Below are 27,563 nucleotides of genomic sequence, written 5' to 3'. Positions count from 1 at the left end.
GGCTCCGTCAGGGCAGGGAGGGGGAGCCGTGGAATGGCGGACGGGCGGGCCGGCCCGCCCTGGTGGTAGCGAGCCCGGGGACCCCGAGGGGACAGCCGCGGACAGGGTGAGTGCGAGAGGGGCGGGCGGCGCCTCGCCGAGCCCCTCGGGCTTCCTCTTGCCCGGGGGAGAGAGGCAGTGGCGCTGGGGTGGGCCGCTAGGCCCTTGCCAAATAGTGAGCTCTGGGGGTGAGGCGGGCGGTGTTTCCTGCCACATAGTGAGCCCGGCCAGCTGTGGTCGCGGGCGGGGGGTTTTGGGGGGTCTGTCCCGCTCTGGGGCTCCATCCCCGCGCTGACACTTGGGCAGCCCCTCCCGGGGGCCACGCCTCGGTGCGGGGTGTGTGCCCGGGCCGGGGTGGAGGGGGTGCTGGGGTGGAGGGGGGGGTCCTGCCCGGGCGGTGGGCAGAGCCCGGTGCTGGGTGAGGGAAGTGCCGCCCGCGGGGCTCTCCGCAGGCCTGGCCGGTGTCTGCTGTCCTGGGGCCGGTACAGCGGTCTGGGATAGCTGGGAGTGCCCGGGAACTCGGGGGGCAAGGGGGAGCCGCAGGGTCCCCTCTGGGAGGGAGCAGTGTGGCTCTGCCGGGGGAGCAGAGGGGGGATGTCCTTCCCTTCCCAGGCGTTTGCTGCCCGGGTTTGCCATCGGTGCTGGTGCAAACGTGTGTGTGTCACTGTGCAAAGTCTGCCGGGGTGGGACCCGCCGTGCCCTTGCTGGTGCCAGGTCTGGTGGTGGCACTCGGGGGTGTTGCTGGGAAGGAAACTTCTCCTTCCTCCTGCCTGTGCTCCTGCCCCACTCCTGGGTGCACCCCTGGGTCTGTCTGGGAATGCTGTAAGGACGTGTCCACCCCCCTTGGCCATTAACCATCCACACAGCACATAAACCCTAAAACTGCTTGGGGTGACACGCTGTGGGTGCTGGAGAATGCTTTGGGAAATTTCTGAGGGTTTTTTTTTCCTGAAAAGAGGCTTGGGATACGGTTGGATAGTTTGATCAAGCACACCAACCTCTTGGTGATCTCAGATCATATTTCTGGAAAGAAGTAAGTTATTAGGGAATGTCCTTGGGGTTGTAACTTGCCGGCATTTGAGTTTGTGTTGGGGTTACTTTGGGATACAGATAATCTGGAGAAAGGTAAAGATTGCAGCTTCTCCCTCTTAGCTGTTATTTGACCTCTAGGACCTTCCTGCTGTAGCATTTTTTATTTCCCTGTCAGAGTTTCACATTTGGCCCTTGCTGGTTTTACTTTTCTTTAGCGGCAGCAACAAGAACTGGGCACCTCTGCACGGGTCAGAGCACTGGTGGGGGCTGTGCGATGTCTTAGTGCCAGGAGTTCAGCACCAGGAAACACTGAGAGTCTTAAATCTGTCAGCACTGCAGGTGTTTGTTGGTGGGCACGAAATTATATTAATAATGAAAAAATAAATAAATAAAAAAATAAATTTCTGTGAAGTACATCAGCCGCAGGCGGGGTCATAATTGATGGAGCCCTCTGTAACCCTCACCCTGGTGTGTCCTTGTGGAATTGTGAGGTGAAGAAGTTGAAATTAAAAGATGTTGGAAGCCAGTTCGGGGTGGGGAGGGGAAAGATGAGGGGGGAGTATGCTCACCTGAGGTAAAACTGATGCAAAACGTTGCTTTGGTAGAATCCTGGGATGGTTTGGGTTGGAAGGGACCTTAAAGCCCATCTCGTTCCACCCCCTGCCGTGGGCAGGGACACCTCCCACGAGACCAGGGAAGTCCCACTCTGTGGGGAGCGCTGAACTTGGTGCACCGGGTCACGTGAGGGAGGGGAATGGTTGTGCAGTTCTGTTTTCCACCCGTTCCCCACATCTGCAGGATCAGTTGGTGCTGGAACGCCGCGGGAATCCCAGACCCTGCCTTGCGACACTTCCCGTTCCCCGTTTGTCCCCTGCTGACCTTGAGCTGGGGCTTTGCCGTAGAAACCGACCCGGAGTTTAATCCCAAACTCAGTTAAAAACAAACCAGGGCCAACGTCTTCCCCATGGAAAACGCAGCCAGGGTGTCCAGGGAGAGGCTCTGAAACCCCTCCTCACATCCACAGCCGAGGAGAGGCTTCATCCAACCAGGAGGGGGGGGGGGCACAAAGTTCTGTGCCCTTTTTTGGGGTGTTTTTGTTTAGTTTTTAAGGAATGTGCTTGAAAACGTGGAGTTTGAGTGACAAGACCCGCCTAACGCTGATCTTGGCTTAAACTACAGTTGTCAGTGTTGTCCCTGCGTGGGTTGGTGATGGTGGGGGGATCAAACTTCCTGGGATTTACCTTCCAAAGCATCGATTTCTGCTTGGCTAAGAGCCTGGGGGAGCGGGTCCAGCAGCTCCCTGTGCGAGCCCACCTGAGACAAGGTGAAGCCTTGCTGTGCTTCGTAGTTGTGATTTGTAAGAGGATAAACTTCCAGGGGTGAACTCAGTGTTAGCTTTTCCCTGAACTGTGTTTTCAATGGTTTTAAAAAGAGATGTGGTTATTTTTTTATTTTTTTTTATCTGTTTGGTAACCAGCTCAAAAACTAAATGCCCCAAATTACTTATTTTTTTTTTTTCAATTTAAAGCAATAAAACCTTCCTGGTAGCTCATGCCAGTGTAAAACTGCTTTCCTTATGAATAACGTGACACACCACACAGAAATGGTGTATTTTTTTTTTTTTTCCTTTCCAAGTTACAGCTCAGGAGGTATTTGCAGGCAGTGATTCATGACAGAGAATACAACCTTTCTGATCAGTCCCAACCCAGTTTCTCAGCGTGCTTTGAATATATCTCATTCTTCGGGGCTGGTCTAGGAAAAGTTGATTCCATTCACCAAGGTTAGATAATCGAGGCGTGTGGGTGGAGGGGTTAAAACTTCAGTGATTGCCTCATATGCATAAAGTTACAGCAACAAATCCCTCTCCTGGGTTTTGGGGGGTTTTTTTAAGTATGTTTTTGAGGTGCTAGAAGAAGGAAGAAAGTTGGTGGGATTAGTGTTTTTCGCAAAATCGGGTTTTCCTTTGGGCAGATCGTAACAAGGAAGATTTCAGCAAGTGCAAGGCTGGGCTTTAATCCTTTTAAGATGGTTTCTCTCTGTGGGTTTGCTGGACTCAAAACGTTCGGTAAGTTTTAAATGCAGGGTTTGGGGTTGGATGATAATACTGAGCCCTTGGTCATTCAATACGTGGCTCGTGAGTCAGTCACAAACCAGGAAAGGGATTGAATGGGGATTGTGTTCGCATGTGCTGTGAATAAAGTTCCTGCTGTCCCAGGACAGAGCGGGACACTGGCAAAAAACCCTGCCAAGAGCTCCCTCAGAGGCTTCCAACAGCCACAAGGGGCCCTGTCTGATGGCTCAGCGCTGCCCTTGCTCCTTTGTACGGTTTCTAAAGCACAGGGGACGAACCAAAAGTGTCACTTCCACTGCGTGGAAACCCAGGAGAGCAAAATGCAACTGTTTTGTTTTGTTTTTTTTTTTTTCCCAGCCCCGTCTTCTGGTGCGTTGCCGTTTTCAGCGACGCTCTCTCACTGAAATGGGATCTGTAGTAGAGAAATTTGTGTATTTGAGTGTTTATTCTCACTGTGCAAGGATAAATATTTGTGAGATCAGGGCCTTAGTTACCGCAGATTAACATTTATTTAAATACTTTAGGTATTTATAAACACAAGATTTAAAAAAAGGCGTGTGGCAGTGGCTTCTGGGTAATAAGCAAATGACTGCTCAGAACAGAACCACCCCGGTGACATTTACTTCCTTTTGTATTTTTTGCAACTCTGTGTAATAAAAAGACGTGCTGGTTCTTTTTTTGGGGAGGGGAAGCAGATCAGGCTTCGCTGCAAAGGATGTGCTTGCTAGAAGGTGATCAGCTCCAGGCCTGATTCTCATTTATGTAACATTTCTCCTTCCATCTGAAGGGCTGCAGGATATTTTTTTCCCCTGCCTGGGAGGCAGTGGGAGGGGAGGGCCCTTCCCAAAAGGACTGAAATGTGCACTTCCACGTGTTGAGGCCGTGCAAAGTGTTAATCACATTCTCCATCCCAAGCTCGCCTTCCCCGCAGTAATGAGCCTGGGAAATAGCTCCTCCAGATCCTACCCTAATTCCTGAAATCGCAGGAAAGCTTTCTGGTGTTAGGTTGCTGCTGGAGAAGTGGTGGAGCTCAGATATCTCAAGTATGCATCTGCCAGGGGCTTTGATGAAGGAATTTAAAGCACCGAGGAATCTCGCTGGGTCTCTCACAAAGCGGCTCAGCAGTGACCTGCTCTGTTCCTTCAGTGCCTCCTGTGTCCCCTCCTCTTCCACAGCAGAGTCCCACACTCTTTTTGGGGAGAAGTGGTGGTTTAAGGGATGCTGTGAGTGAGGGAGGCAGGTGATGCCTGTGGGGCAGCAGCAGCTGATGTTTGTTCTTGAGGGCTGCGAGTTCTGCCCAGGGGTGGGGGCTGTTGCTGTGCCACTGCTTCAGGTGAGCTGTTACCAAATCACCGGAGATTTGGGAGGTTTGGATTCTCCTTCCTGCTGGAAGCTGTGCAGAATGGGCCCAGGATGGGTTGGACACAAAGAACTGATCAGTAAAAAAGTTTGTTCTTATTTCTGCTGTAAATCAAGTCTAAACTGTGAGTTTAGAGAATCTGAGAATGGTTTGGGTTGGGAGGAACCTTAAAGCCCATCCTGTCCCAACCACTATCCCAGGACACCTTCCACTATCCCAGGTTGCTCCAAGCCCTGTCCAGCCTGGCCTTCAAGATGATAACCTGCTCAGAAGGGCTTGTTTCGTATGAATGGTGATAAATTTACTGAACAGCCCCTTCATGCAGGAAAGCCACACATAGATTTGAGATTAAAATCCCCTAATTGTCAAGTGAAGGGCATAAAATGAAGCATTTTTTTCCCTAGCACGGGATAAAAATGGGATTTGCTGCCCCAGGATCTCACGGATGTGCCGTTAGATGAGTTCAGGAACCGAGGAGACCAGTTTATGGAAGTGAAATCCATAAAGGACGATTAAATGACAGTGTTTGTTTCCGCATGGTCTTAAGGTGCGGTGGGGATGCTGCAGCAGGGAGAACTGGGCTTGCCTTGTTCCCATGCTCATTTCTTGGTGCATCTGATCCCTGGCCACAGTGGAGAAAGGACTCTGGATTATCTGGAGGCTGGATGCCCCAGTGTGGATGTCCTTTAATTCCTGTGGCTTGTCTTGCTCATTCATTTCCGATGACCTGCCTCTTCCATGCCTCCATTTCTCCCCACTCATCAAACCGGGCTAATGACTCTGACCTTTTGTTTGGAAAGCAAAAGGAAAAGGATCAACAAAATACTGGAGCTTATTTACTATCATTACTGAAATGATGAGCAATGCCACTTTGCGGCACTTCAAAGAGGCTGCGCTCGTAAGATGCTGGAAATCCCTTGAGAGAGAGAAAATGTTTCAGACGGAAAAGGAGGAGGGCTGGTGGGGGGGAATGTTCCTCATGTTCCCCTCTCCTAAGTGTGCTCTCCTGCAAGGCACGGAGGTAACAACGTCCCTCCAGCCCTCTCCCCTCCCAGCTGGGCGGTTTAAAATAGCGCTGACAAAATTTGCTGGTGTCGGTGAAAGCCGGGCTCGATTGTGTCACTGCTCCGGGTCCTGCAGAAATTGTTCCCATGCTGTGGGAGTTGTGCAAAGTACTTTTGTTGACCTATTGTATTACCCCTAATAAGATTGAATGTGGTTTTAATTTCTCATTTCCTCTTTCTCTGGATGCCCTTTTCCTACTACTCAGAGCCTCGCTTGGAGTCTCTCTATAGCGAAAGTCTCTCTGTCGCTCGAAGAATGGGCGATGCTTTGCTTTTCAGAGCTCTCTGCACTGGAGGGCTTTAAGTGGCATTCAGAGGAGACTATCAGCCACAATATCTGATGTATTGGTGTGGCTGCGGTTCATGCATGGAGTGCAAAAAATGGGATTTAATTGGGAGGGAGGGGGAATAGCGGCCTTGGCTGAATGGATGGGTGAAAGTTCCCCGACCACCCCTTAGCCCAGCAAATAGTTGGTTGAGTGCTTGCCAGAGCGGAAGCGAGTTCCCTTTCAGGCACCCTGCTTTTGTCACCGTAAGAAAAAGCACACACACACACACACACTCTCTCTCTCATGGGTTTGGCCTTGCAGCTGCAAAAAAAAAAAAAAAAAAAAAAAAAAAAAAAAAAAAAAAAAAAAAAAAAAAAAAAAAAAAAAAAAAAAAAAAAAAAAAAAAAAAAAAAAAAAAAAAAAAAAAAAAAAAAAAAAAAAAAAAAAAAAAAAAAAAAAAAAAAAAAAAAAAAAAAAAAAAAAAAAAAAAAAAAAAAAAAAAAAAAAAAAAAGGCAACAACCCAACCAGGCAAGAGAGAACCGAGCACACACCCAGATCCTGTTCTTTCAATACCAGCAGCTGCAGAGCCGGTGCTTTGCTGGAGGAAGGCGTAGAGCTATAAACACAGCTTGTGGAAAACCTTTACCTTCTGTCTAGGGCAGCATGAAATCACTGGCCCCTTCCCTTCTGGAAGCTAAATTAAAAACGGCTGTAATTAACTTAGACAAAGTAGCCTTTTGGTTGCTATTGAGGATTCAATATTGTATCAAGGAGGTTACGTCTAGGGGCTGGCTCCACATGAGAGGTTTCCATAAAGCAGCTTATTACAGACTTTGTGGTAAGCTTGGATAGAGGGACCTGCATCCATAGCATCCCTAATACGGCCTAATCTCTCTTCTCCCAGAAAGATCAGTTCAGTAGAGAGATGATTCCCCCTCTACTCCAGTCCATGGGTTCCCAAACATGAGAGAGATGTGGAACTGCAGGAGAGAGTCCAGAGGAGGCCTTGGAGATGCTCCAAGGATTGGAGCACCTCTACTTTGGAGCCAGGCTGGGAGAGCTGGGGGGGTTCACCTGGAGAAGAGAAAGCTCCAGGGAGACCTGAGAGCCCCTTGCAGGGCCTAAAGGGGCTCCAGGAGAGCTGGAGAGGGACTGGGGACATGGGATGGAGGGACAGGACGAGGGGGAATGGCTTCCCACTGTCAGAGGGCAGGGTTTGATGGGATATTCAGGAGGAATTCTTCACTGTGAGGGAGATGAGGCCCTGGCACAGGTTTCCTAGGGAAGCTGTGGCTGCCCCTGGATCCCTGGAAGTGTCCAAGGCCAGGTTGGAGCAACCTGGGCTAGTGGAAGGTGTCCCTGCCCATAGCAGGATGTGGAATAAGATGGGCTTTAAGGTCCCTCCCAGGCAAAACCATTGCGAGATTTTATGGTTTGAAACACCCTGAAACAGTTTTGGACAGTTCAGAGCCTGGAGTTTGCACTGGAGATTACATAAGGTGAGATCACTGCTGGGCTCAGGACATGCAAAATGGAAACAACTACAGCTTAAACCGAGTATTTTTCTGCCTGTCCCAGGGAGATTTCACAGGCATCTGTCACCACAGCCAAGCTGAAACCTGACCCTGCTCTGTCAGACCAGGGGGCCGATCGAAACAGCGGGGCCTTGCTGGAGTCTGCTGGAAGGTTGTTCGGTCCTGCTGGCTGCAGGGATGGAGAAAGTGAGTCCAAGGATTGTCATGCTGTTGAGCAAAACCAGAGGGGAGCTACTCTCGGCTTCCTGCAGCTCTGCCTGCAAATCCCAAATGGCAGCCCAGGATCACGCGCCGAGCCCGCGCCTCGCACAGACGGTGTGCGCTGGATTGGGTGCTTTTGTGGGATCACCTCACTGGGCACCCCCGGGAAGGAGCTGAGGAATCCCAGACAAGGAGCAGGCTCCTTCTCCTCCTCTTCCCACATTTGGACAGGACAAACTGTAGGCATGGGGAAGAACTGCTTGGAAAACCCCGGGTACGTGGTGACTTTTGACTGGTGTGGTGGGACCCTGCCTGCTCTCCTGAGTTCACAGGCCTGTCTCGCTTCACTCCTGAGATCCAGGACGGATCCCAAAAGCATATTCAGGCTCTTTATGTGGCATCATGTGTATCTATATATTTATTCCTTCCACAACAGAAAACCCCTGTGTTATTTTGACTTTTTATAAACCACTCACAACCATTTTAATTTAGGCGCCCAAGGCTATTCGCTTGTTTTTTGTGACCGAAATCCCAGCAGATATAACACTTCTGGAAAATATCAGGGAGTCAATGTCTTTTTTTTTTTTCCTCCCTCCCCTCATGTCAAAGGTTAACTTAAAATATTAATGCTGCAAAGATTCATTTAAGATATTAAAACTGCTCAGGCAAGAATACATGTACATATTGTAATTACTTCCTTTTTCTTACAATTAAAGTAATTGGATTATATTTAATGAGCTATTTACATTTAATAATTAAGAAAAGACTTATCTTTCCAGTATTCCCCAAGTGCAGCAGAAGGGTGGGGGCACTCAGAGCTGTGATATAATTATCTAGGCGTGAGTGGAAACTGAAAGAGCAGTTGAGCTCTATAGAAAACACTTGGAACTGGTTTGTTCCTACTCTTTTCATTAATCAAAATAGTTTAGTGTGTGGCAAAGAAGGGAAGGCTGAGCTTAGCTGCAAATGAGACAGAGTTTATCTGCTGAAAAGGAAGGTTAAAGTATGCTCGAACTTAAGGAATAAGTCATTGGGGGAAGGGGGGGAAATCCCCCCACTCCCTCTCTTTCCGTATTAATTATCGAGCGCTGCCCGGGAATGGGAATGTGCTGATGTATTGTGAGTTGTGCTTTGTTAGTGCGACAGGCACAAGCCTTCCCTCGCTGAGGAGGCTGCTGGGAAGGAGAGGAGGCAAACCCGCTCTCCTCATTAGCGGGGATGCAGCCCGGGATGGAGCCAGTCAGTGCTGTTTGCTCCAGGAGCTGGCATTCCCACAGCCAGAGGGCCGGATTCCTGTAGGACCCCCACAGGGAGCCGTGGGGGAAGGACACTGCTTGCCTTCCCCACCTAAATTGTGTCCTTCTCCTCAAGACCTTTTCAAAGTGATTTCAGTGCTGTTACAGATTTTAAGCCTTGGAAAATTCTGCTCCGCTCAGGTGAGACCCCACCTGCAGAGCTGCCTCCAGTTGGCACAGGAAGGACCTGGAGCTGCTGGAGAGAGTCCAGAGGAGGCCATGGAGATACTCCCAGGGCTGGAGCCCCTCTGCTCTGGAGCCAGGCTGGGAGAGCTGGGGGGGTTCACCTGGAGAAGAGAAACTCCAGGGAGACCTGAGAGCCCCTTGCAGGGCCTAAGGGGGCTCCAGGAGAGCTGGAGAGGGACTGGGGACAAGGGCTGGAGGGACAGGACACAGGAACTGGCTTCAAACTGAAAGAGTAGGTTTGGGTTAAATTTTGGCAAGAAATCCTTCCCTGTGAGGGTGGGCAGGCCCTGGCACAGGTTGCCCAGAGAAGCTGTGGCTGCCCCTGGATCCCTGGAAGTGGATCCAGGGGCAGGTTGGAGGGGGCTTTGAGCAACCTGGGCTAGTGGAAGGTGTCCCTGCCCATGGGAGGAGGACGGAACAAGATGAGTTTTAGCGTCCTTTCCAAGTGAAACCATTCCAGGATTCTAGGACTGAAACCTGCCCACCGCCCAAGCATCTCCCCACCTACTCCTAAAATGTTTTAGAACCTCTCATGGTTTTTCCAGGCCCGAGTACGTCCAAGCTACCTGTTGATTGACACTCATGATGCCACTCTGTGCTGTCGCTGACCTTGCATCCTTGCCCAAATTATTCACAGGTTTAGCAGGGAGCATTCTGCTCCCTTTGCTGCTCCTGTTTCCTAGGAAGCAACAAAGCCAGAGCTCTTGTGGCGCTGGAGGAGCCCTGCCTCTCTCTGCTGATGTACACCCTCACGGCAAAGACCTTGAAACCTTTCTGTTCCGGAGCTTTAATTCCTGTTTAATCAATAGTTCTGTATTCTGAGAATCAAATCCCTGTGACAGCTCTCTTTAATTGAGCTAAACTGCCTTTCTCTTGTCACATCTCTTCTAGAGTTTTATTTAAATGCATTTGTTCTGCCTGTATCCTAGTCAGGTATTGATAGGAACACCAGGTGACCCTCTTTGTTTAACTTGTTTTTCAGCTAAATGAATGGAAACATTAATTAGTGCAACGGTGTGGGGTGTTTTTAGGGATTTAAAAAAAAAAAAAATAAAGTCCAGGTCAAACTGCTGGCTGTATTAGCACTCCAGCAGAAAAGCCAGGAGGGATCTGTATGTTCCCCATTAGTGACACCCCCATCCTTCCACCCCCAGCTTGATTTCTGCCAACAAGCTCCCAGCGAGTCCCTCTCCAGGAGAGCAGCCTGGTATTTATTCCGGCAAGATCATCTTCAGCAAAGCCGATAACAAAAAGTTTAAAAGGAAGAGCCAAATTTTTCAGTCACACCTGTGCAATCCCCTTGAGGGCAGTAAATGATGATGATAATGCATGAGCCAGACAAAAAAAAAAAAAAAAGGAAGGCAGAAAATGGCTTTCTGTGAGCCTCTTTTGCATTTTTCAGAGCCAGCAGACTGGAGAGGGGGAGAAAAAAAAAAAAAAAAGGGTATTTTTTTACTCCGGGAACGGAGCGGGCTGGATGTTTGTTGTCTCAAGGACTCCACGGTGTGCCGTACAATGGCTCGTTAGGCTGCGGGATCAGGGCTGAGGTTCCCCAGTGTCAGAACATCTCGGTGGAAATGGGCAGAGGCTGCTCTTGCCCCCACCGGTTGTTGCCCAAACAGCCTCTTTCTTTCGTAAGGCTGGCAGATCTTATCTGCAGAGTTCTGCTCCTGGCGGTTGCAGTGGGTTGTCAGCACACAGAGGGGTTGTGGAGGTCGGTTTTTGGGATCAGCTCGGTGTGTTCTCCTGAAAGCCTCTCCCCCCCTTCCCCCCCCCCCCGGGGGTTTTTGCTGGATCCTGCTTCAGGAGGGCTTTTGTGTGATGGTGGGTGAGGGCACAGCGTGCCCTTCCCATCCCACCGGCTGCTGAGGGATGGTGGGCAGCGTGTTCCCTGCTGCCCTGGGGGGGTTTTACCCGTCCATCTCCCCGTGGTTTTTTGGGAGAATAGCCCACTGTGAAAGGAAGCAGCCCTGCAGCTGCCCTTCACTGCTGACTCCTGCTCAGCTGCTGGCAGGCAGGGCTGGTAATGACAGATGAGCCTGTGACGCGTTTTTGGGAATGAATACTTGTTACAGCTGGCGGGATGGAGTAGTTTGTGGCATCACATGGCAGTTTGCTCTATAATTTCGCTCCCTATTGCTCGGATGCAGCACTGATTGCTGGGTCTCTCTCCCGAGCGTGGAACTGGAGCATTTCTGATTGCTGCATCCCACTTCTCTGTGGCTGCATTGTGAGCTTGGATATAGCCCTGAGCACTCAGCAGAGCCTTCTGCTGATTTCCACCCCCCCTCCCTTCAGTTCTCCCTCTGTGTGTGTGTGTGGCTGCTGCTTCCCTTTCTGCAAGTCTTTTGGGGTTACATAAAAGCCAGTCTCTTTCTGGCCATTACAGCTACATGGGGGAGTAGTTACTGCTGAGAGAAGCTTGAAATTTGAAGCAGAGTTGTCACAGACATTAGAAAGAACAGTCGGTCTGCGTTGGCAAGCTACTGAGTTAAGTCTTATTTCATACTGATGGGAATTTCAGATCTGATTATCTCCTTTCTCCCTCATTCCCAAACCTGCTGGTGTGCCTAATCCCCTGATGGGCACTCCTAAAGGCAGCTCTCCAAGGGGCTTAGCTGAAGGCTTGGTCTCCTTGACTGTGCTGCTTGTTTGTGTCCAGGCAGAGGATTTTGTAAGGGTGGTTGGTCACCCTGACGTACTTGGAAATCAAGCCTACGTTCCCTCCCCTTCCCCAAAAAAAGCTCTCTGCCCTCCTTAGGTGCTTTGTGCTACACCAGACACTATGACAGATGATCTCGCTGCTGGGGTCCAGATTTATTTGCAGATGGTCCCTGATCTAAGAGGTTGTGTGTCACATTGAGCAGGGAATTACCCAGGTGACTCCCAGTAACGCTATGCTAACTGGTCAAATACCAGTGAGGAGAACCTGCCAGATCTTCCCCCTCCACCTCACCTGTTATTTACAGCTCTTTGTGTGCATTGTCGGAGTCCTGCCTGCCTTCTCTGCACCACCACTGTGACTGTGCTATCCACAAAAAACAACCCCAAAAACCCGGGTCTGGTTCCTCCCTGGCTGTGCGGCGCTGTTATCCCTGCTCGGCTCCAAACTGCTTGTTAAGGAGTATTTGCTCCGAGTTGCTGCTTTCAGTTGACAGAACTCGCCTTGGAAAGCAAATACTCAACCCTAAAACAGCTTCTCAATACTTGTAATCAAAGTCTGTCTCCTTCATTGTCCCTAACAATTGTCCAATTTTACTGTGCCAGCCCCATTTATTAAAAATAGTCAATAAGGCGCAGCTTTGTGCGAGGGGTTTATAGACTGGCAGTTCTTGTTTGAAGCAAACCAATTGTGCTTGATTCTAATCCAGAACTGGGATTCCTGAGTGATCTGCTGCTGCAGAGCTCATGGGGAGAGTGGTCGATGGCTTGCTGATAGGAAATCTTGGAGCAGCACACTTATCTGGGATTTACCTCAGGCTTTGCTCAAAGCGCCGCCTTCGGAAAGGCAAGAATTGCAAGTTGCATTTCCCACCCACCCCCCTTTTATGGGTGTGTTTTGGGCCACGCTCGTTCCTCAGCACCCAGAGAGTATTTACAAAACTACTTGCCAAAGTCAGAATCCCCTTAAAAACGGGTGAGCACGACATTCAAAGTAAAAGTTTATTGTGGAGGGAGCGGGGTGTGTGAGATGGGGAGCTGTGGGAAGAAGCTCTACGCGTGGATCCTGCTTTCCAGGAGAAACACGAGGCGTCCAAGACCATGGTGAGAAAGCTCAGGAGTTGTCAGGAAGGGTGAACCCTGGAAACGAGGTGCCAGTTGTGGCTGGAAGATCAGTAGGAATGTAGGAGCGGTGGGTGAGTTCAGCTTCCAGGGCTTTTGTCATGCTCAGCAAACTTTTTCTCCGGGCTGGAGAGGGCCAGGGCTCGGCAGCGCCTGCGTAAGCGTTTTGGGAGAGGGGAAATTCTGAGGAATGCTGGCAGTGGCCGGCTGGAGGTGGGGAAGGGAACTGCAGGGCGAAGCCGGGCTTTTCAGAGGGTTGGTTGTTTAATCACTGCCGTCACAACAGGGCTTGGAGCCTTCTGGGGTTCAAGTCGTGACTTGGAGGCTTCAGAGGAAATGCTTGGGAGCAGGTAGGAAGGGTCTGGTTCAAGTGGGAGAGGAAAATCATTTGTTAGCCTTGTTTTTAAGGAGGTGTGAAGCACAGTGGTTGGGAGATGAGTCTCGGGAACATCACTGATGCAGGGTTTGTGGATTTTCCTTACGGCTTTCCCAGCCAGCAGAGATCACTGAACTTCTTGCCTCGCAACGTGTGGCAATTTGAAGACTTCCTTAGTTTTCCATATTCATCAGGAATCTGTTGCAGGCAGTTTTCTGTTTCTAGAGGCAGTTTCCTCTTACTTTTAACACACTTGGTCTCCTCTCTCATTACACTGGGATCAAGGCAGGTCCTCTGTGCCCATGTCGTTCTTGCAGCTTCTTAGAAACAGCGTCCACACCCCAAAACTCTACTCCTGAAACAAATCTAATCTGCAGCGTTCATAAGCAAATGGAAACGCTTATCTTTGCCCCGAAGATAAGGATTTTCGGCCTTGCAATTCATTTAAGTTGCATGTGAATGGTAGGATTTAGTTATAATATATGGTGTGCGGTGGTTGTGTGACAGTGACTAATGCCTGATGACCAGGCTGGCCTGCCGGGGTGCAATTCTGCTGTGCTGTCATGCCCTGAGCACAGAAAGGGAAGCGGTTCTGGATGGCCCGTGCCTGGCGCTGTGCTGTCAATCGGCTCCTTAATGACTCTCTTAAAAAATAAAAGCAGGAGCCTCCCGGAAAGCTCTTTAAGCTCCGTCCCTTCTTTCATTTACTGTGTCTCCTCCCTGCCCCCAGTTCCTGCCTTCCGCTGGGCTCCCATGTTTTGCTTCCTCTTCCTCCTTCCCCCTCTGCTCTCACACCTTGTGCTTCTCCACACCTGGTTTTCTGCCCTACCTGGCTCCTGCTTTCGAAATACACCACTTATTTTCCAATCCACCCTATTAATCTTCGTCCCACCTACTCAGGAGGCATGAAGGTTTTACAGGAGCCCATTAGCTGTTATCTCTGTCCCTCCCCTCCAAACACTCCGGGCGAAAAACAAGGTCTAACAGCGTTCTTGTGGGGGGGCATCGACTGCTCTTTTTGCTCATGTGGTTCCCAGATTTCCTTCCTGAAACCTCGAAGCTCCTTGTCCTGCTCGGAGGAATTTTTTTGCTTTAAAACGCCTCTTACCCCCAAGAAGCTGCTGGGAGAAGCAGGGTGGTTGTCCACAGCTCATCTCCAGTGCTCCACAGGGTTAATCCCGTAGTTTATTGGATCCTGGCTGGTTTTAGGGCCAGCAGAGCCCTCCCCGTGGCCTTGGGAAGCCCGAGGAGGCTGTCGTGGTGATCACGAGGGTGAAACTCTCGGTTCTGCAGTGGAGTGTGGCTGTGCCCGGAGGGTGGGGGGTGGCTGGCAGGATGAGCTGGGCTATAAAGGGAGTGTTTTTCTTAGCCCTTATCTCTGCTGTCTTGCACCGGTGCAGATTGGTGCTGTACTGGTGCTCTGTCGTTTTTTTTGCGGTTTGTTTTTTTTTTTTTAAAAAAAGGCAATTTTCACCACTACTCCTTGCTTTTAGTTTCAAAGCATGCTTTGAAGGCAAACACTTTTTGGGGTGGCTGTACATAGGCAACGTATTCTGAGCCTTTTTTTTTGCGGGTATTTGGGGCACTGCTCCATTTTCTACCCTGTTTTCCCCAACCTTGCAGGGATTAGTGCTACCTGTGTCTATCCAGCCACGCTACCCATCATCTTTGAGGGGTGGGTTTTTTGTCTCTTTTTATACATTGTGCTCACATCTCACCCCCCACCTTCCAGGCTTATTTTTCCCTCTTGCTGTTTTCCTTCTGTCTGTCCTACACCTTGGAAGGTTTCCAGCCAGGCTGTCCACTCCGGCTCTGCAGATCCCACCGCGTGTGCTCCCTGGCCAAGCCCTGGGGAAGCACGGGGGAGAAAAGCTGGATGCAGGCAGCCTGCAAATGCTTGCCTTGTTTATGAGAGCTGCTTCTTGGTGCAGACTGCAGTCTGGGGGGAGCTGGGAAAGTTTGTCTGGCATGAAGCACTAAAGCTGACAAAAGATTGTAGGGCTTGGGCTGGAATCGATAAAACACAGGGTGTTGGGAAGCGAAGGTCAGAGCCCTTCCTTAGTTCACCCTGTTCTTTAAATATCCTGATGGCTGTGGCAGTGCTTGGACACGGTGAAGAACAACGTGGACTTGATCCTCAGAGGGTCTTGCTTTTATTTATTTGGGTGCAGATCTCCCTGTTCTGTGCAGTGCCTGGTTTTGGAGACCCTTTTCCGTGCAGCCTGTTCTAGTGGAAGGTGTCCCTGCCCAGGGGGTTGGAACGAGATGATCTTTAAGGCCCCTTCCAACCCAAACCATGCTGTGATTCTGTGAAATCCCTCGTGTAGAGACTGTTGCAAAATGGCAGCAACCTGCATCTGCTTGTCTGGGAGATATCCCAGCGCCGGGTGCTGTGGCTCTTGAACTCCTCTGCCTTAATGGGTCAAATTTAGCAATTCAAAATCTGGCTGGTGAGGTAATTAGGAGGGATAATGCCCACTTCTTCCTCTTAACACCCTGATAGAAAAGCATCCAGGAAGGACTCCTGGACCTCAAAGATAAGCTGCCAGCTGCCACAGAGACTATCAAAGGGTGGCTCAAAGTCAAGAGCAAACAGCTGATTTTTTCTGGTTCTTGGGTTTTTGCTGGTGGTGACAGGAAGCCATGTTCCCCAAGCTGTTCGCTTCCTGTTTTATTTTTACACCCAGCCCGAGCAGATCCGCATGCCTATCACATGGGAGCTGCCTGCTTCTCTTGGGTTGTTCCTCAGCTGACCTAGAAAAGTGATTCTTTCCCCTTCTAAATTAATCAAGAAGTTGGGATGTATTTTCTTTCACTTAGTCCTAAAGATTTCAGGCGTGTCTCCCACTCCTTGTAGTGAGCCGGTCACCCAGGATTCCTCCTCTCCCTTGGAGCTGGACGATCCAGGAGGGAGCTGTTTGTTGCTTCAGCGTTTGGGCCTGTTAGCGAAGGAGATTTTTGTGAGATCGAGGCACTGACCTGCTCATAAAAGCATTTTCTGTCCAAAGCGCAACTTCCGCACACTCCGTTTTCTTCAGGTTTTTTATTTCATTATTTTTTTTCCTTTTTTTTTTTAAAGAGCTGGAAGTTTGTCCTGCCGGTTGTACAATCAATCTTGACTCCTCTCTGAGCGCGCTCCAGTCCTGCATCCTGAGTAGAGCTCCCTCAGCCTTAAACCGCTCTAGCAGGAAAACAATGGTCCAGTGTAAACCTCATCCCCGGGGGATTTCCCAAGGGAAGAGGGGTGCAGCCTGCAGGATAAGGAACAGTCACCAGAAAGTTTCCTGGTCAGCTGCAAGCGCTTCCTGTTGTTCCAGGAGAGCCCTGTCTGCTGCTCCAGGAGGGAGGCACCGCGTGTGCTTTGGTGTGCTGGGAAAAGCTGTTCTGTTCCTTTTTTTTTTTTTTTTTTTTTTCCCCTCGTTCTCTTTTTTTTTTTTTTTTTTTTTTTTTTTAAATAATAACATCTCCCATCTTCACCTCCTCGGTTTAAGCGACTGTTGCTTGCAAGTTTGAAATGTTTGTGAAGAGGAGCTTGTAAGAGTCACGCAAGAGGCTGCGTGTGAGCGCGGGAGGAAGGAGACCACGGATGGGTAGGAAGGGAAGGAACAAGGGCTGCGTGTGGGCGAAGACGTGGAGTTCTCCATCTCTGCCTCTGTACCTGAGCTGGTGGGGCTGTGCTGTCACTGCAACTCAGAGAACAGCAGGATCTTTATTTCTGATGAACCAGTTTTCTCAGGGTGGGGAGCCGGGGGGGGGTGTGGAGGGGGGAGCGAAGGCTTATAAATAAAGCCATTCGAGAGCAGGAAAAACGAACACCATGGCTCTGGTGTGCCTGGAATTTGCGGTTGAGTAATCCTTTCCTGTTTCTTTTTTGGGTTGTTTTTCATCTTTCAGAACAGTGCCTGAAGCAGGTCCACCATGCCGTTAGTAACGAGGAACATTGAGCCAAGGCACCTGTGCCGTCAGACGTTGCCTAGCGTTCGGAGCGAGCTGGAATGCGTGACCAACATCACCCTGGCAAATGTCATTCGACAGCTGGGCAGCCTGAGTGAGTACCATGGCGAGCCTGCGCGTTGCCCTCAGGAGTCGCTACTGCTCTTTATTTAGCTCCCTTTCTACTCTCGTGTTCCTATTTCTCCCCCATCTGCCTTCCCTGGGTAATGCTAAAATGTTTTCCTAAAGAAATCCGATGCTAATTTCATATCCCCGGTCCCACTGCCTTCCTATCTGGGAGAAAATGGGGAGGGGGGTGTGTGTGTGGATGTGTGTGTGTGTGAGAGAGAGAGGCTGCAGTGAAACTGCAGATGGAAGGATGGAGCACAACTCAGGCTTGTAAAATGGGAGGCTCTCGGAGCAGCCGGGATCTTGTGTCAGAGAACGTGCCTGTAATTGCACGAGCTACTAAATGGAGCTTGACTCTGTTGAATCTGCACCATGTCAGTAGTCTTATTTATAATGAAAGATAATTAAAGCCCCCACGCAGAAGCTCCTGTTTGCCCCTGCTGCTGTTTGTTGTGCTGTGAGACCCGAAGACCCGGCTGAGCCAAGCGGTGCCTCTGGAGCATCAGGGGCTTGGGGCTGCTCTGAAATGGCAGCAGGAGCTGGAGCAGTGCCTGGCTCAGCTCTCCAGTGGGCTGACCCATAGCCTTGGAAAAGCTGGAGGGAAAACATGGGCCTACATGCCCTAGGAAAAAAATGAAGAGTTAATTGTGGTCTCTCCGGGATGACTCCGTACTCCGCTGAAATGCTCTGGGTTCTGATTAACCACCTTTGTCCTTGAAGCGAGACTTTGATAATCAAATTAATCTATTGTTTTTCTTCTCCGTGGTGTTTGCAAGCCCTTCTGCTTGCTCTGCAGAGCAGGCCCCTTGTTTTCCGCCATGTGGCAGGGAAAGTTTGGGTGCAGCCTCTTTCCAGCAGTGCAAACCGTGGCTGTCACTGAAATCTGGGCCCGCGTTCGCTGCCAGTCTGTGTCACATTCTGTTGGGTTGGAGAAATGTCACTGCACAGGCGAGACCAGGCTCTGTGCTCGTGTTCAACTGGCCCTTGGTGTTCATTTGTTAGGTCTGGTAGCCAAGATGGTTGTGGAGTGTGAGTAAAATCCATCTCCTGCATGTGAAATGGTGAGGAAGGAGGCAGTAAAGCTGTGCAAATCCCAGCTGCAGGGAAGGCTTATCCCAGTCCGGAGACGCTCCGTGGGTTAGTGTGACAGAGCCCTGGCCAGATCCTGCAGGTTTAGACCTTTGCACAGCTCAGATATTCAAAGCTTCTCTGCTTCTGAAGCGCTGTGAGCCAAATTGCAGCCTGGTTTCTCCCTCGGGAAGGTTACCCTGGGAGCTGGGAATGCGGGGAGGAGGTGGGAGCTGGTACCTGGAGGAGAAACTGTGGGAGAGGTGGCTCCTGCTGGCACTCGGTGTGAGGGGGGGAGTGAGGCAGGTGGGGAGGAAATGCTGAGCACCATCCGCTTCCCCAGGGTCAGCAGTATTTTAAATGAAGCAATATTTAGCCTGCACTTGCACCCAGATGCCCAAACTCCTGCCCCCCCACCCTTTCCTCTCTCTTCCGAAAAAACACAACCCGCTCTTTCCTTGTACCTTGACTGTTAGAGGAACGCAGAGCGGGTTCAGTAGGCTGTGACAGCCCTGTCAAGTGAATAATCAGCCATGCCTGGTGCACCACAGTCTCTTTACAAAGATGCAAACATAAATCTTGTCAAACTTTCATATTCCAGCGAGTTTACCCTTCGTTACTATCGCAGCTGGGAGCACTTTGTATAAGTCGACTGCGCGTTTTTGTGTGATTTTATAGAACCCACAAGCTAAAGATGGAAGGACCTATTAAATCATGCCGTCTGTCTTCCTGCCAGTGCATGACAAAGATAATTCTGATTGTAAGCTGCGCTTTTGCAGTCAAAGTAACTAAACTAAAAAATTAATCTCTGTCTTGCCCCGTCTAAAAGTGTGTGTGAAGCACAGACAGCGTGTGAGGTGCTGGGTGATGACTCCAGGTGCACTTACACAGGCAAGGGAACACAGACCATCCCTTCTTCTCCCTCCGGGGTCAAGACCAGTATATAAAATGCTGTTATATGATATTTTACACTTGAAAAATGCTTTGCAAACTGAAGACTTCAATTACCCCTTCCCGAGTGCTTTTTGCAGTTCCTTGTGAAATTCAGAAGGTATTTTCACTTCTCGTGAAAGTAGAAACCGAATTACAACTTTTCTTTCTTTTTTTTTTTTTTTTTTTTTTTTTTTTTTTTTTTTTTTTTTTTGAGCTGTTGCTGGAAGGTTTCAGATTTTCCCACAGATACAGTTTTGGCTCTCTTTGGTCAAATAGGAGAGCTGGTCTGTGTTGATGCTGAACACGGAGAGGGCAAGAGCTACCTGGCCCTTGGGTCTCCAGAAATAAAACCCTTCTCATGAGTTTGGGGAAAGCTGCTTGGGCTTGTTAATGGCTCATCTGTGGAGTCTGTACTGCCTGGGAGGGTGGAAGGAAGAGGTCAGTTGAAGTTAACCTCCAGCATTTGCTTTCTACAAACACTTGGAGCTTGGCATTGCCACCAGAAGGGGTGGAGGAGGTTGAATTTTAACCTGGCTGGTTCCCCGTGCTTGGCGGTGTAAGGAGATCTCCTGGGAGCAGGAACAAGGAGCTCTGGGAGCAGGAACAGAGCTGATATGTTGGGTCAGATAGCTGGGAATGTTTGTGCAACTGGGCTTTGGGGGATGCCCTCGCCTTGCCTTGTGCAAGGGGCACTCATCTCTCTGATGGGACTCTGCAGACAACCACATTTCCCAAAACTGCCGCTGAAGTCAGACTTCCAACTGGTTATCCTCTCCTGAATGTCGGCGAGGATCTTTGGGAGTAACAGATTCCAGAGCAAACTGTTGACCATATGATGATGCACTTCAAAACCAGGCTGCTTATTGGGAGCAGCCTTGTACTCAGCAGCCGTGGCTGGAAATGTTTCCCATCAGTGGGAACGCCACGGGCCCATGTCTGCTGTCGGTGCCAAGTCTGTCCTCGGCGTGGTTGGGGCTCCCTGGCTTGGCTTGTGCCTGGGAGCAGAACAAAAAGGCAGGACTCTTTGGAAGTACTTGGTTTTTTTTCCAGCTCTCCCACTCCTGTCTACCTGTGGCCATCCCTTGTTGCCTGTGTGGGTTTTTAAACTCCCTTTTGAACGGGGAAATCTTTTTGTGACGCCTGTAAGTGGTGCAACAAGTTCCTGATCCAAACCCCCGGCCCAAACAATGGATGGTGTTTGCCATAGCAGCCCACACTGGGCAATCCAAGCTGTTCCAGAGAGAATGTCCCTGACTGAGAAGTTTCCTCTTTGGTTTTGATTTAGAATCAACGTGAACGCATCAATTTTTCAGACACTGCCACCTGAAGGAACAACAGGGTCAGTGCTTTTGGCTGCAGATACAGCTCTGGCTTCGGGATCAAGGACTGGGTCTGCTCTCTGCTTCCAGAGTGCTTTGAGCTTGTAAATATGTGCCAGTTCCCCTGGAGGCAGGTCTGCTGGAGACTGGGAGCCTTTGAGATTCTCCAGAGCAATAAAAATCTGACTGTATTTCCTTGTCTAATAAACAGAACAGCAGAGAATCTTAAAGGACCCTCAGACCCATCCACGCTCAGACCAGTGTAGTGTTGTCAGCCCTCTTTAGTTCTTTACTTTAATAGACTTTAAAGTATGTCTCAATTGTTTCCTTATTGCTTGAAGATCCCTTGGAAATGTCAGGTTTTGGTGGAACAAAGGGTTTTCTTCCTGGATGTTAAACTCAACCCTGACAAACTTGAAAAGAAGCATGGTTGGTTCTTTCTTCCTTTCTTCTTTCTTCAAGAAAACAAGCTGGGAGACTGACTATGGTCTGGTGTGGCTCATGGGAGTGATGTGGACGCTTTAATATTCCAGGTAAATCCGCAGAAGACATATTTGGAGAGCTGTTTACCCAAGCCAACACCTTTGCCTCTCGGGTGAGCGTTCTGGTCGAGAGGGTCGACCGCTTGCAAGTCAAAGTCACTCAGCTGGACCCCAAAGAGGAAGAAGGTAACGGAGTGGAGCACAGGGGCTCTTGTTGTGTCAGCATGGTGGGTCCAGTGCCATAAAACCAGCGTGACGCTGCCGTGGGTGCTGGAATGTCCTCTCTGGAGCTGAGAGGGACTGTTTCCTTCCCTCACAAAAAGGGGGCTGTTTCCTCCCCTCAGGTGGACACAGCATTTTTGGCCAGGTACAGATTTGCTCACTGGTGAGTTTCCATGTGGGAACTCGCTTTCCAGCAGCTGGATAGCCGGTGGATGAGTGGCCTGAGCTTGGTCACAGAGGTTCCAAACCTCTCGAGAGAGCTGTGTCGATACAGCAGCGGATCTTGGCACGGCACACTCTGAGATTTGATGGGTTTCCCAGGGGACCTGTGGGAAAAGGAACCTGACCTTAAGAAGTGCGAAGCATGCCAAGAACTCCAAGTGAAATCAGATGTTCACTGCTTGGTCTTCAGTGTCATTGGCCTGGGTCAAGCTGCTCTCCTCACTTGCTCTTTCCTCTTCCTTACAGTCTCCCTGCAAGGCATTAACACCAGGAAGGCCTTCAAAAGCTCCACAACTCAGGACCAGAAGCTCTTTGACAGAGATTCTCTCCCTGTGCCTGTCCTCGAAACCTACAGGACCTGCAATACTCCTCCACCTCTCAACATCCTCTCACCTTACAGGTATGGCTGCAGTGCCTTCTTGTCCCCTTGCAGAGGAGATCCTCTTCCTCCCAACCTGCTGGGGGAGGTGCTGTGTTGAGGTGGCCATTTCCCATGGGATACTGAGTTACTAACCTGAGATCCACCGGGAAACCTCCACCCTCTGGATTACATAAAGCTTCTCTTTTGGGGTCGTACAAATGGCTGCAGCTAGAAAAACCATCTCTTTGGTTCCCTGCTGCCACTTCTGTGACTGCCCTGGGGCAAGGCTTGGCTGGCACTGCAGAACCATGCTGGGTGTGCTGCGGAGGAGGCATTTTTCTTGCGGCCCCATGGCTCCTTTCCAGAGAGCCGCAGTGCAGAGCGTTCCCTTGGAAGTGGCTTCCACCCAGGTGGGCTCAGCAGCCTCCTGGAGACCCTTCCCGTGGCCTCTGGGACATCCGGTGGGACCTACACTGGCTGTGCAACCAATTCTGAGCGGCCCCGCTCCGATTCCATCTTGTGGGTAGTAGAAGGAAAGGGGGTCAGAATCCAGAGACTTATCCCACATCCATAAATATCTTTTGAACAGGTAAAAAGTAATTACAGATAGCTGGAGGCAGCTGTCTCCTGCCAGACGCGGCTGCACTGCAAAGTGGGAGGAGAGGCAGTGTGTGTGTGTGTGTGCGCTCGCTTGGGAGTCTCAAGGACGTTCCTGGTCTGATTTAGGGTTCCTGAGCTGGAGAAGGAGGGTGTTTTCCACACCAGAAACACGGCACAAACAAGAGGGAGTTGAGGGGAGGGACCTGCTGCTCTGTTGGTGATTGTTCAGAGCAGTGGAGCTCTTCGGGTGCTCAGTAGTGGAGGGTCTGTGTGAGGGCAGAAGGGATAGGAAGTGGGAGAGGCCGGGATGAGGAAGGCTCAGGGTCTCTTCCTGTCTGAAATGGGGGACAGGAGCTAGACCAGCCCCTCTGACCACTGCACTTTTAAGCTGCCATCTGAGGTTGTGCCTTGTGTTTTCTTTGGGCTTCAGATGTGTGAGTTGGCCCCTTTCTATGTGTTGTTTTCCCCTCCCCGTTCCAGGGATGATGGCAAAGAGGCGCTTAAATTCTACACGGATCCTTCATATTTCTTCGACCTCTGGAAAGAGAAAATGCTTCAGGACACCAAGGATATCATGAAGGAGAAGAGGAAGCATAGGGTGAGGAACTGGGAGTCACTGGTGGGGAGGAATAGGAGGTGGGAAGTGTTAATAAATCTTGGACTCCACGGTTGCCATCCAGAATTCAGGTTTGCACTTCTAAACTCTTCGGGGATCAATTCAGTGAAGTTTTTACCTGGTTTACCCTCATCCTTGTTAATTAAACAAAGAAAATAAAGATCCCCTTAATTGGTTTTTCCAAATGCCATCATCTTTGGGCCTTAACGTTAAATTATGCCATACCATGAAAGGTGTAGTTTATTTAGCTTCTGGAGTATTAAATATCAAAACAGATCATGACTTTTTTTTTTCAATTGAAATAAGAAAGGAGGGACTTGGGGTGTGTTAGAATGAAGAGTGAGGATAAAGCCCAAGTCTTCGTGGGCAGGTGTCCATATTGCACCCCAAAACACTAAACACCCTCAGGATGATGGTGAGATTTGGAATTCTCGACGCGGAGGCCAAAACCTCAATTGATGTGGGAAACTGAGCTTTCACTGCCCTCAAAGTGGTTGTGCCAGGGGGTAACGATGGAATTGTGTCTGGGCTGCACTGGGAAATGTGGTGTTGTCTGGCAGGTTTTGTGCTCCAGATTTTCTGTATGGGAGATCTCTGGGGCGTGCAGCAATCGGGAAAGTCAACTGAAAATCCTCTTTGAGGATGTGTCTTCATTTTAGATGCCACAGGCCTGGCCTGTCCCTCCCCCATGCCCAGTGAATTTAAAGCAAAACAAAGCTCATGTTTGATTCCTCCACCCCTTAGAAAGAGAAAAAGGAGAACCCGAACCGAGGAAACGTGAATCCACGGAAAATCAAGACCCGGAAAGAAGAGTGGGAGAAGCTGAAAATGGGACAGGAATTTGTCGAGTCAAAGGACAAACACGGTCCTGCTGGGTAAGCAAGTCTGGGGCGGGTTGATTGGGATGCGGTTCACCCTGCTCTGCAGCTCCTCCGGATCGATACTGCCACTAATCACATTCTCCAAAGTAAATCCGTCTGCTGATTTCACATTTGCCAAATAAATCAGGGAGCAGCGAGGCTGCTTCCCCCCCCGGCTGCCTGTGGGCACAGAGGTGCCGGGAGCTTTGGCTCTGCCCCGCGGCGATGCCCTCCCCTCGCACCCAGCCGAGGGTGGGATCTCGCTGGCATTGTGGGATTGCTTTGTTACATTTCACAAATGGCTCTTCACACCCCAAAGTTGGGAGCGGGGGCCGTCCCCATCCAAGTATTTCAAGCTACAGATCTCTCTTTAGCGCTTCTGGCTTGGGAATTCATTTAACTTTTGACACCAGCGAGGCTGGAAGCAGACCGAATTCCCCACAATGCTCTTCTCCCTTGCAGCTTCCTTTCATATAAGAAAAAAAAAAAAAAAAAAAAAATCTCTCTTTAAATCACACTCTCCAGCTAAAAATAAAACTTGCTTTTAGTTTAATAGGAGAGCAGGTTTGGTTTCTAGCAGGGGAATCGAGCAGCACAACAGCACCATTTTCTTGCTCCTCTCTTTTTTTTGTGTGTGTGTGTTCGTGTGTTTGAATTCACTCAGGGTCCAGACCCCCCAAAAAATGGGGTGGTTCCACTATCCCACAGTGAAATGAGCTCACTGAGAGTCTCTTCCTTCAGTACTATTCCAGCTTTGGATAGTTGTTTTAAAGTCATCACTGTTTCTGGGGTCATTTTTGGTATTCTATTCTCAAGCTTATTTTTTGGCATCTTTGAGTACCTCCTCTGTTTTTGCCACTGATGATACTCGGTGTAACTGCAAGTTCTTTAAGTTCAAGTTGGTCAAAACACTCCTAAGTGTTTTCACAAAAATGAAAGGTTAAGGAAAATCTGTTTATTTAGATGTTTCCTTGCTTATTAAAATATATACAAGTGCTGTTTTGGTGTGTGGCAGCAATAAACAAACAGGGGAGCATCTGGGCAAATTTTTAGCCAGAGAATTATGCAGAGCAAACTAATGCAGGTGTATGTGGTTCTTCATGTAGGAATCTTTGAGAAGTAGAGGGGTTTTTTTTAATGTTATAGAATCCTGGAATGGTTTGGGTTGGAAGGGATGTCAAGGATTAAGTTCCACCCCCTGCCGTGGTTGCTCCAAGCCCTGTCCGACCTGGCCTTGGACACCTCCAGGAATGGGGAAAGCCACAGCTTCTCCCGGCGACTCTCTGAGGGAAAACCAAGCTTTAGGCATTGCCTTGAGCTCATTAAATGACCTGCTCATCCTGCTCTGGCCCAGGTACCCCTCCAACATGGTGTATCAGAACGGCAGCATCGGCTCCAACGAGAGCATGGATGGGAACTGCTACCCGCCACCGCCGCAGACTGACTCCATTGTGCCACCACCTCCTTCGTTCCCAGATGACAGCCTGCCTCCACCCCCGGTGGAATTTAGGTAAGCCTACGGGATCCCTTCTGTCACCAAGGAGTAGTAGGTGGTGTAAAAGGATGACATGAGCCGGGCTGAGATAGTTCAGCAGAACTTCCTGACAGGTGTTGTATGGGAACCAGAATGCTCCTGTCTGGAGGGGAAGTGCAATTGCAGGCAGCACAGCTCTCCATGAATCCCAGCCACTGCCATCAGTCCTGGGCAGAAAGGGAGAACTAAGAGGGAATTTATTCCACAGCAGGGTCCCAGTGAACGGTTTGGCTCCATTGCCTGGGTTTCCCAGAGCGTGGACTCATGTTCCGTTTGGACAATGCTCTCAGGCACATGGTGGCATTGTTGGGGTGTCCTTTGCAGAGCCACGAGTTGGACTCAATGATCCTTGTGAGTCCCTTCCAGCTCAGGATATTCCATGACTGAGCTTTGCAAAGAACAGCTTCTTTCACCTCTTTTTTTTTTTTTTTTTTTTTTTTTTTTTACCATTTGCCCCCTGATCTTTGGGAAACTCACGACGTGGGCACTGGAGGTGTAGATGTAGTTGAATTTCAAGGACTTGAGCACAGCAGCTGCCTCCTTCCCAGGGACTTGGGTGCAAGTTCAGGGCATTTTACTTTGGACTGAATGAAATGGTGACTCCCAGGCACCTCCAGAGATGAGAGTCATGGTCCAGCAGTGGCTCAAGACACAAAGGGTGAAACAAGAGCAGACTTTTTGTTTTAAAGACAGTAAAACTGAGTCAAGAGTAACAAAAGCAAGTCTGTCTGATAGACAGGGCTGCTTGGCTTGTTTCCATCTTATCCAAAGGCAGCAGTGCTGCAGCAAAGGCTCTTCTGATGTGTCAGAGATACCCAGCACTGCACTCAGCAGCCTGTGCCTCTCGGGCAGAGCAGACACGAGCTCTCAGATGAAGCTCACGCTGCCTTATGCGGTTGCTTAGATCTCTGCCCAGCCACACAGCTCTCCCCTCTCTGGTTTTGTTTTGGTGGTTGTTTTTTATAATGAACCCTGGGTGCTTGGTTTGATCTCCAGGAGTCTGTTTTGGATCAGCACTGTTAAAAATGGCGACGTTTTTTTTGTGCCGAATGTACCTCATTTCTCTGTCTTGCCATGGGGGAGGAGGTGTCGGTTTGGGGCTTCCCTTCCATGGAGAATTTTCTGGTATGAACACAGCCTCCATCATGGGAGATTCAGTCACTCATGCATCAGCAGCACCGGGTTTCCAAGCCTTCCCCTTCACTCCCCATGGTGAGCTGTGAGGCCGGGCTGCTGCTCCGAGCCGTGGAATCCGGTGAGGAGATCTGTTCCTAGCAGGTGTTCAGAGCATATGCTTTCCTGGCTCCCCCTCCCCTCCTCGTGCGATTTATCACGGCAGACATCCCTGCCTGGCGTGTCAGGAGCCTGACCTCAGTGAGGAGGGGTGTTTTGCTGCAGGAGCTCTGGGGCCAGGAGGCTGCTCTGAGCTCGGGAGAGGTGAGGTGGCGGTTGTTCTTGTCAGCCTGGGAGATGGGATGGAGGGATAGCATTCCTGCCCGTCCCCAGCAGCTTTCCTTTGTTCTGGAGGTGAAGGCCAAAAGAAACACTGTGAGGGAACTAAAACCAAGGAGTTGAGGTCTCATGGAAACACCAGTTAAAGCTGGAACTTGGATTTTTTTTTTTTTTGGTCTGGACTGCAGCGAACACACATGATTTGCATTAACATTGAGACTGTACAGTCTGATCTGGCCTCACAGCTAATTCCTTGTTTCTCTCTCTCTCTCTTTCTTTCTGTTGCCACAGCTATCCTGTAGACAACCAAAGAGGTTCTGGTTCTGGAGGGACCAAACGGTCCAGCCTGGTCAGCCCGAGCCACCCACCACCAGCTCCTCCGATCGGATCCCCCTCGGCAACCAGGCCGGGCTTTGCTCCCCCTCCGGCTCCTCCTCCTCCACCACCACTGATGGGAAACCCCCCTCCTCCACCACCTCCCATGGGCTTCCCCTCCCCGGGAACCCCCCCACCACCCTCACCCCCTTCTTTCCCCCCTCACCCCGAGTTCGCTGCCCCTCCACCCCCCCCACCCCCTCCGGCAGTCGACTATTCCAGTGTGCTCCCACCTCCGCTGCCTC

At 50.1% G+C, this 27,563-nt stretch overlaps 1 protein-coding gene across 1 annotated transcript; it reads left to right on the top strand.

Annotated features, from left to right (window-relative positions):
• WASF2 (WAS protein family member 2) lies at window positions 1-27,558 on the top strand (the record flags this gene model as incomplete). Its single annotated transcript, XM_027909142.1, has 8 exons — window positions 1-106; window positions 17,112-17,260; window positions 21,128-21,262; window positions 21,767-21,920; window positions 22,962-23,079; window positions 23,842-23,972; window positions 25,312-25,467; window positions 27,235-27,558. Coding segments are annotated over exons 2-8 (1,148 nt in total), but the record flags the coding sequence as incomplete, so codon positions are not given.
• Between the last annotated feature and the right edge of the window lie 5 nt (window positions 27,559-27,563).

This window comes from Empidonax traillii, unplaced genomic scaffold (genome assembly GCF_003031625.1).
Source record: "Empidonax traillii isolate 1590-97213 ecotype Southwest subspecies unplaced genomic scaffold, ASM303162v1 scaffold1955:size53574, whole genome shotgun sequence".
NCBI classification, from domain to species: Eukaryota; Metazoa; Chordata; class Aves; order Passeriformes; family Tyrannidae; genus Empidonax; species Empidonax traillii.
The sequence above is the reverse complement of the archived record's forward strand: the minus strand, read 5'-3'. Positions and strand labels throughout refer to the sequence as shown.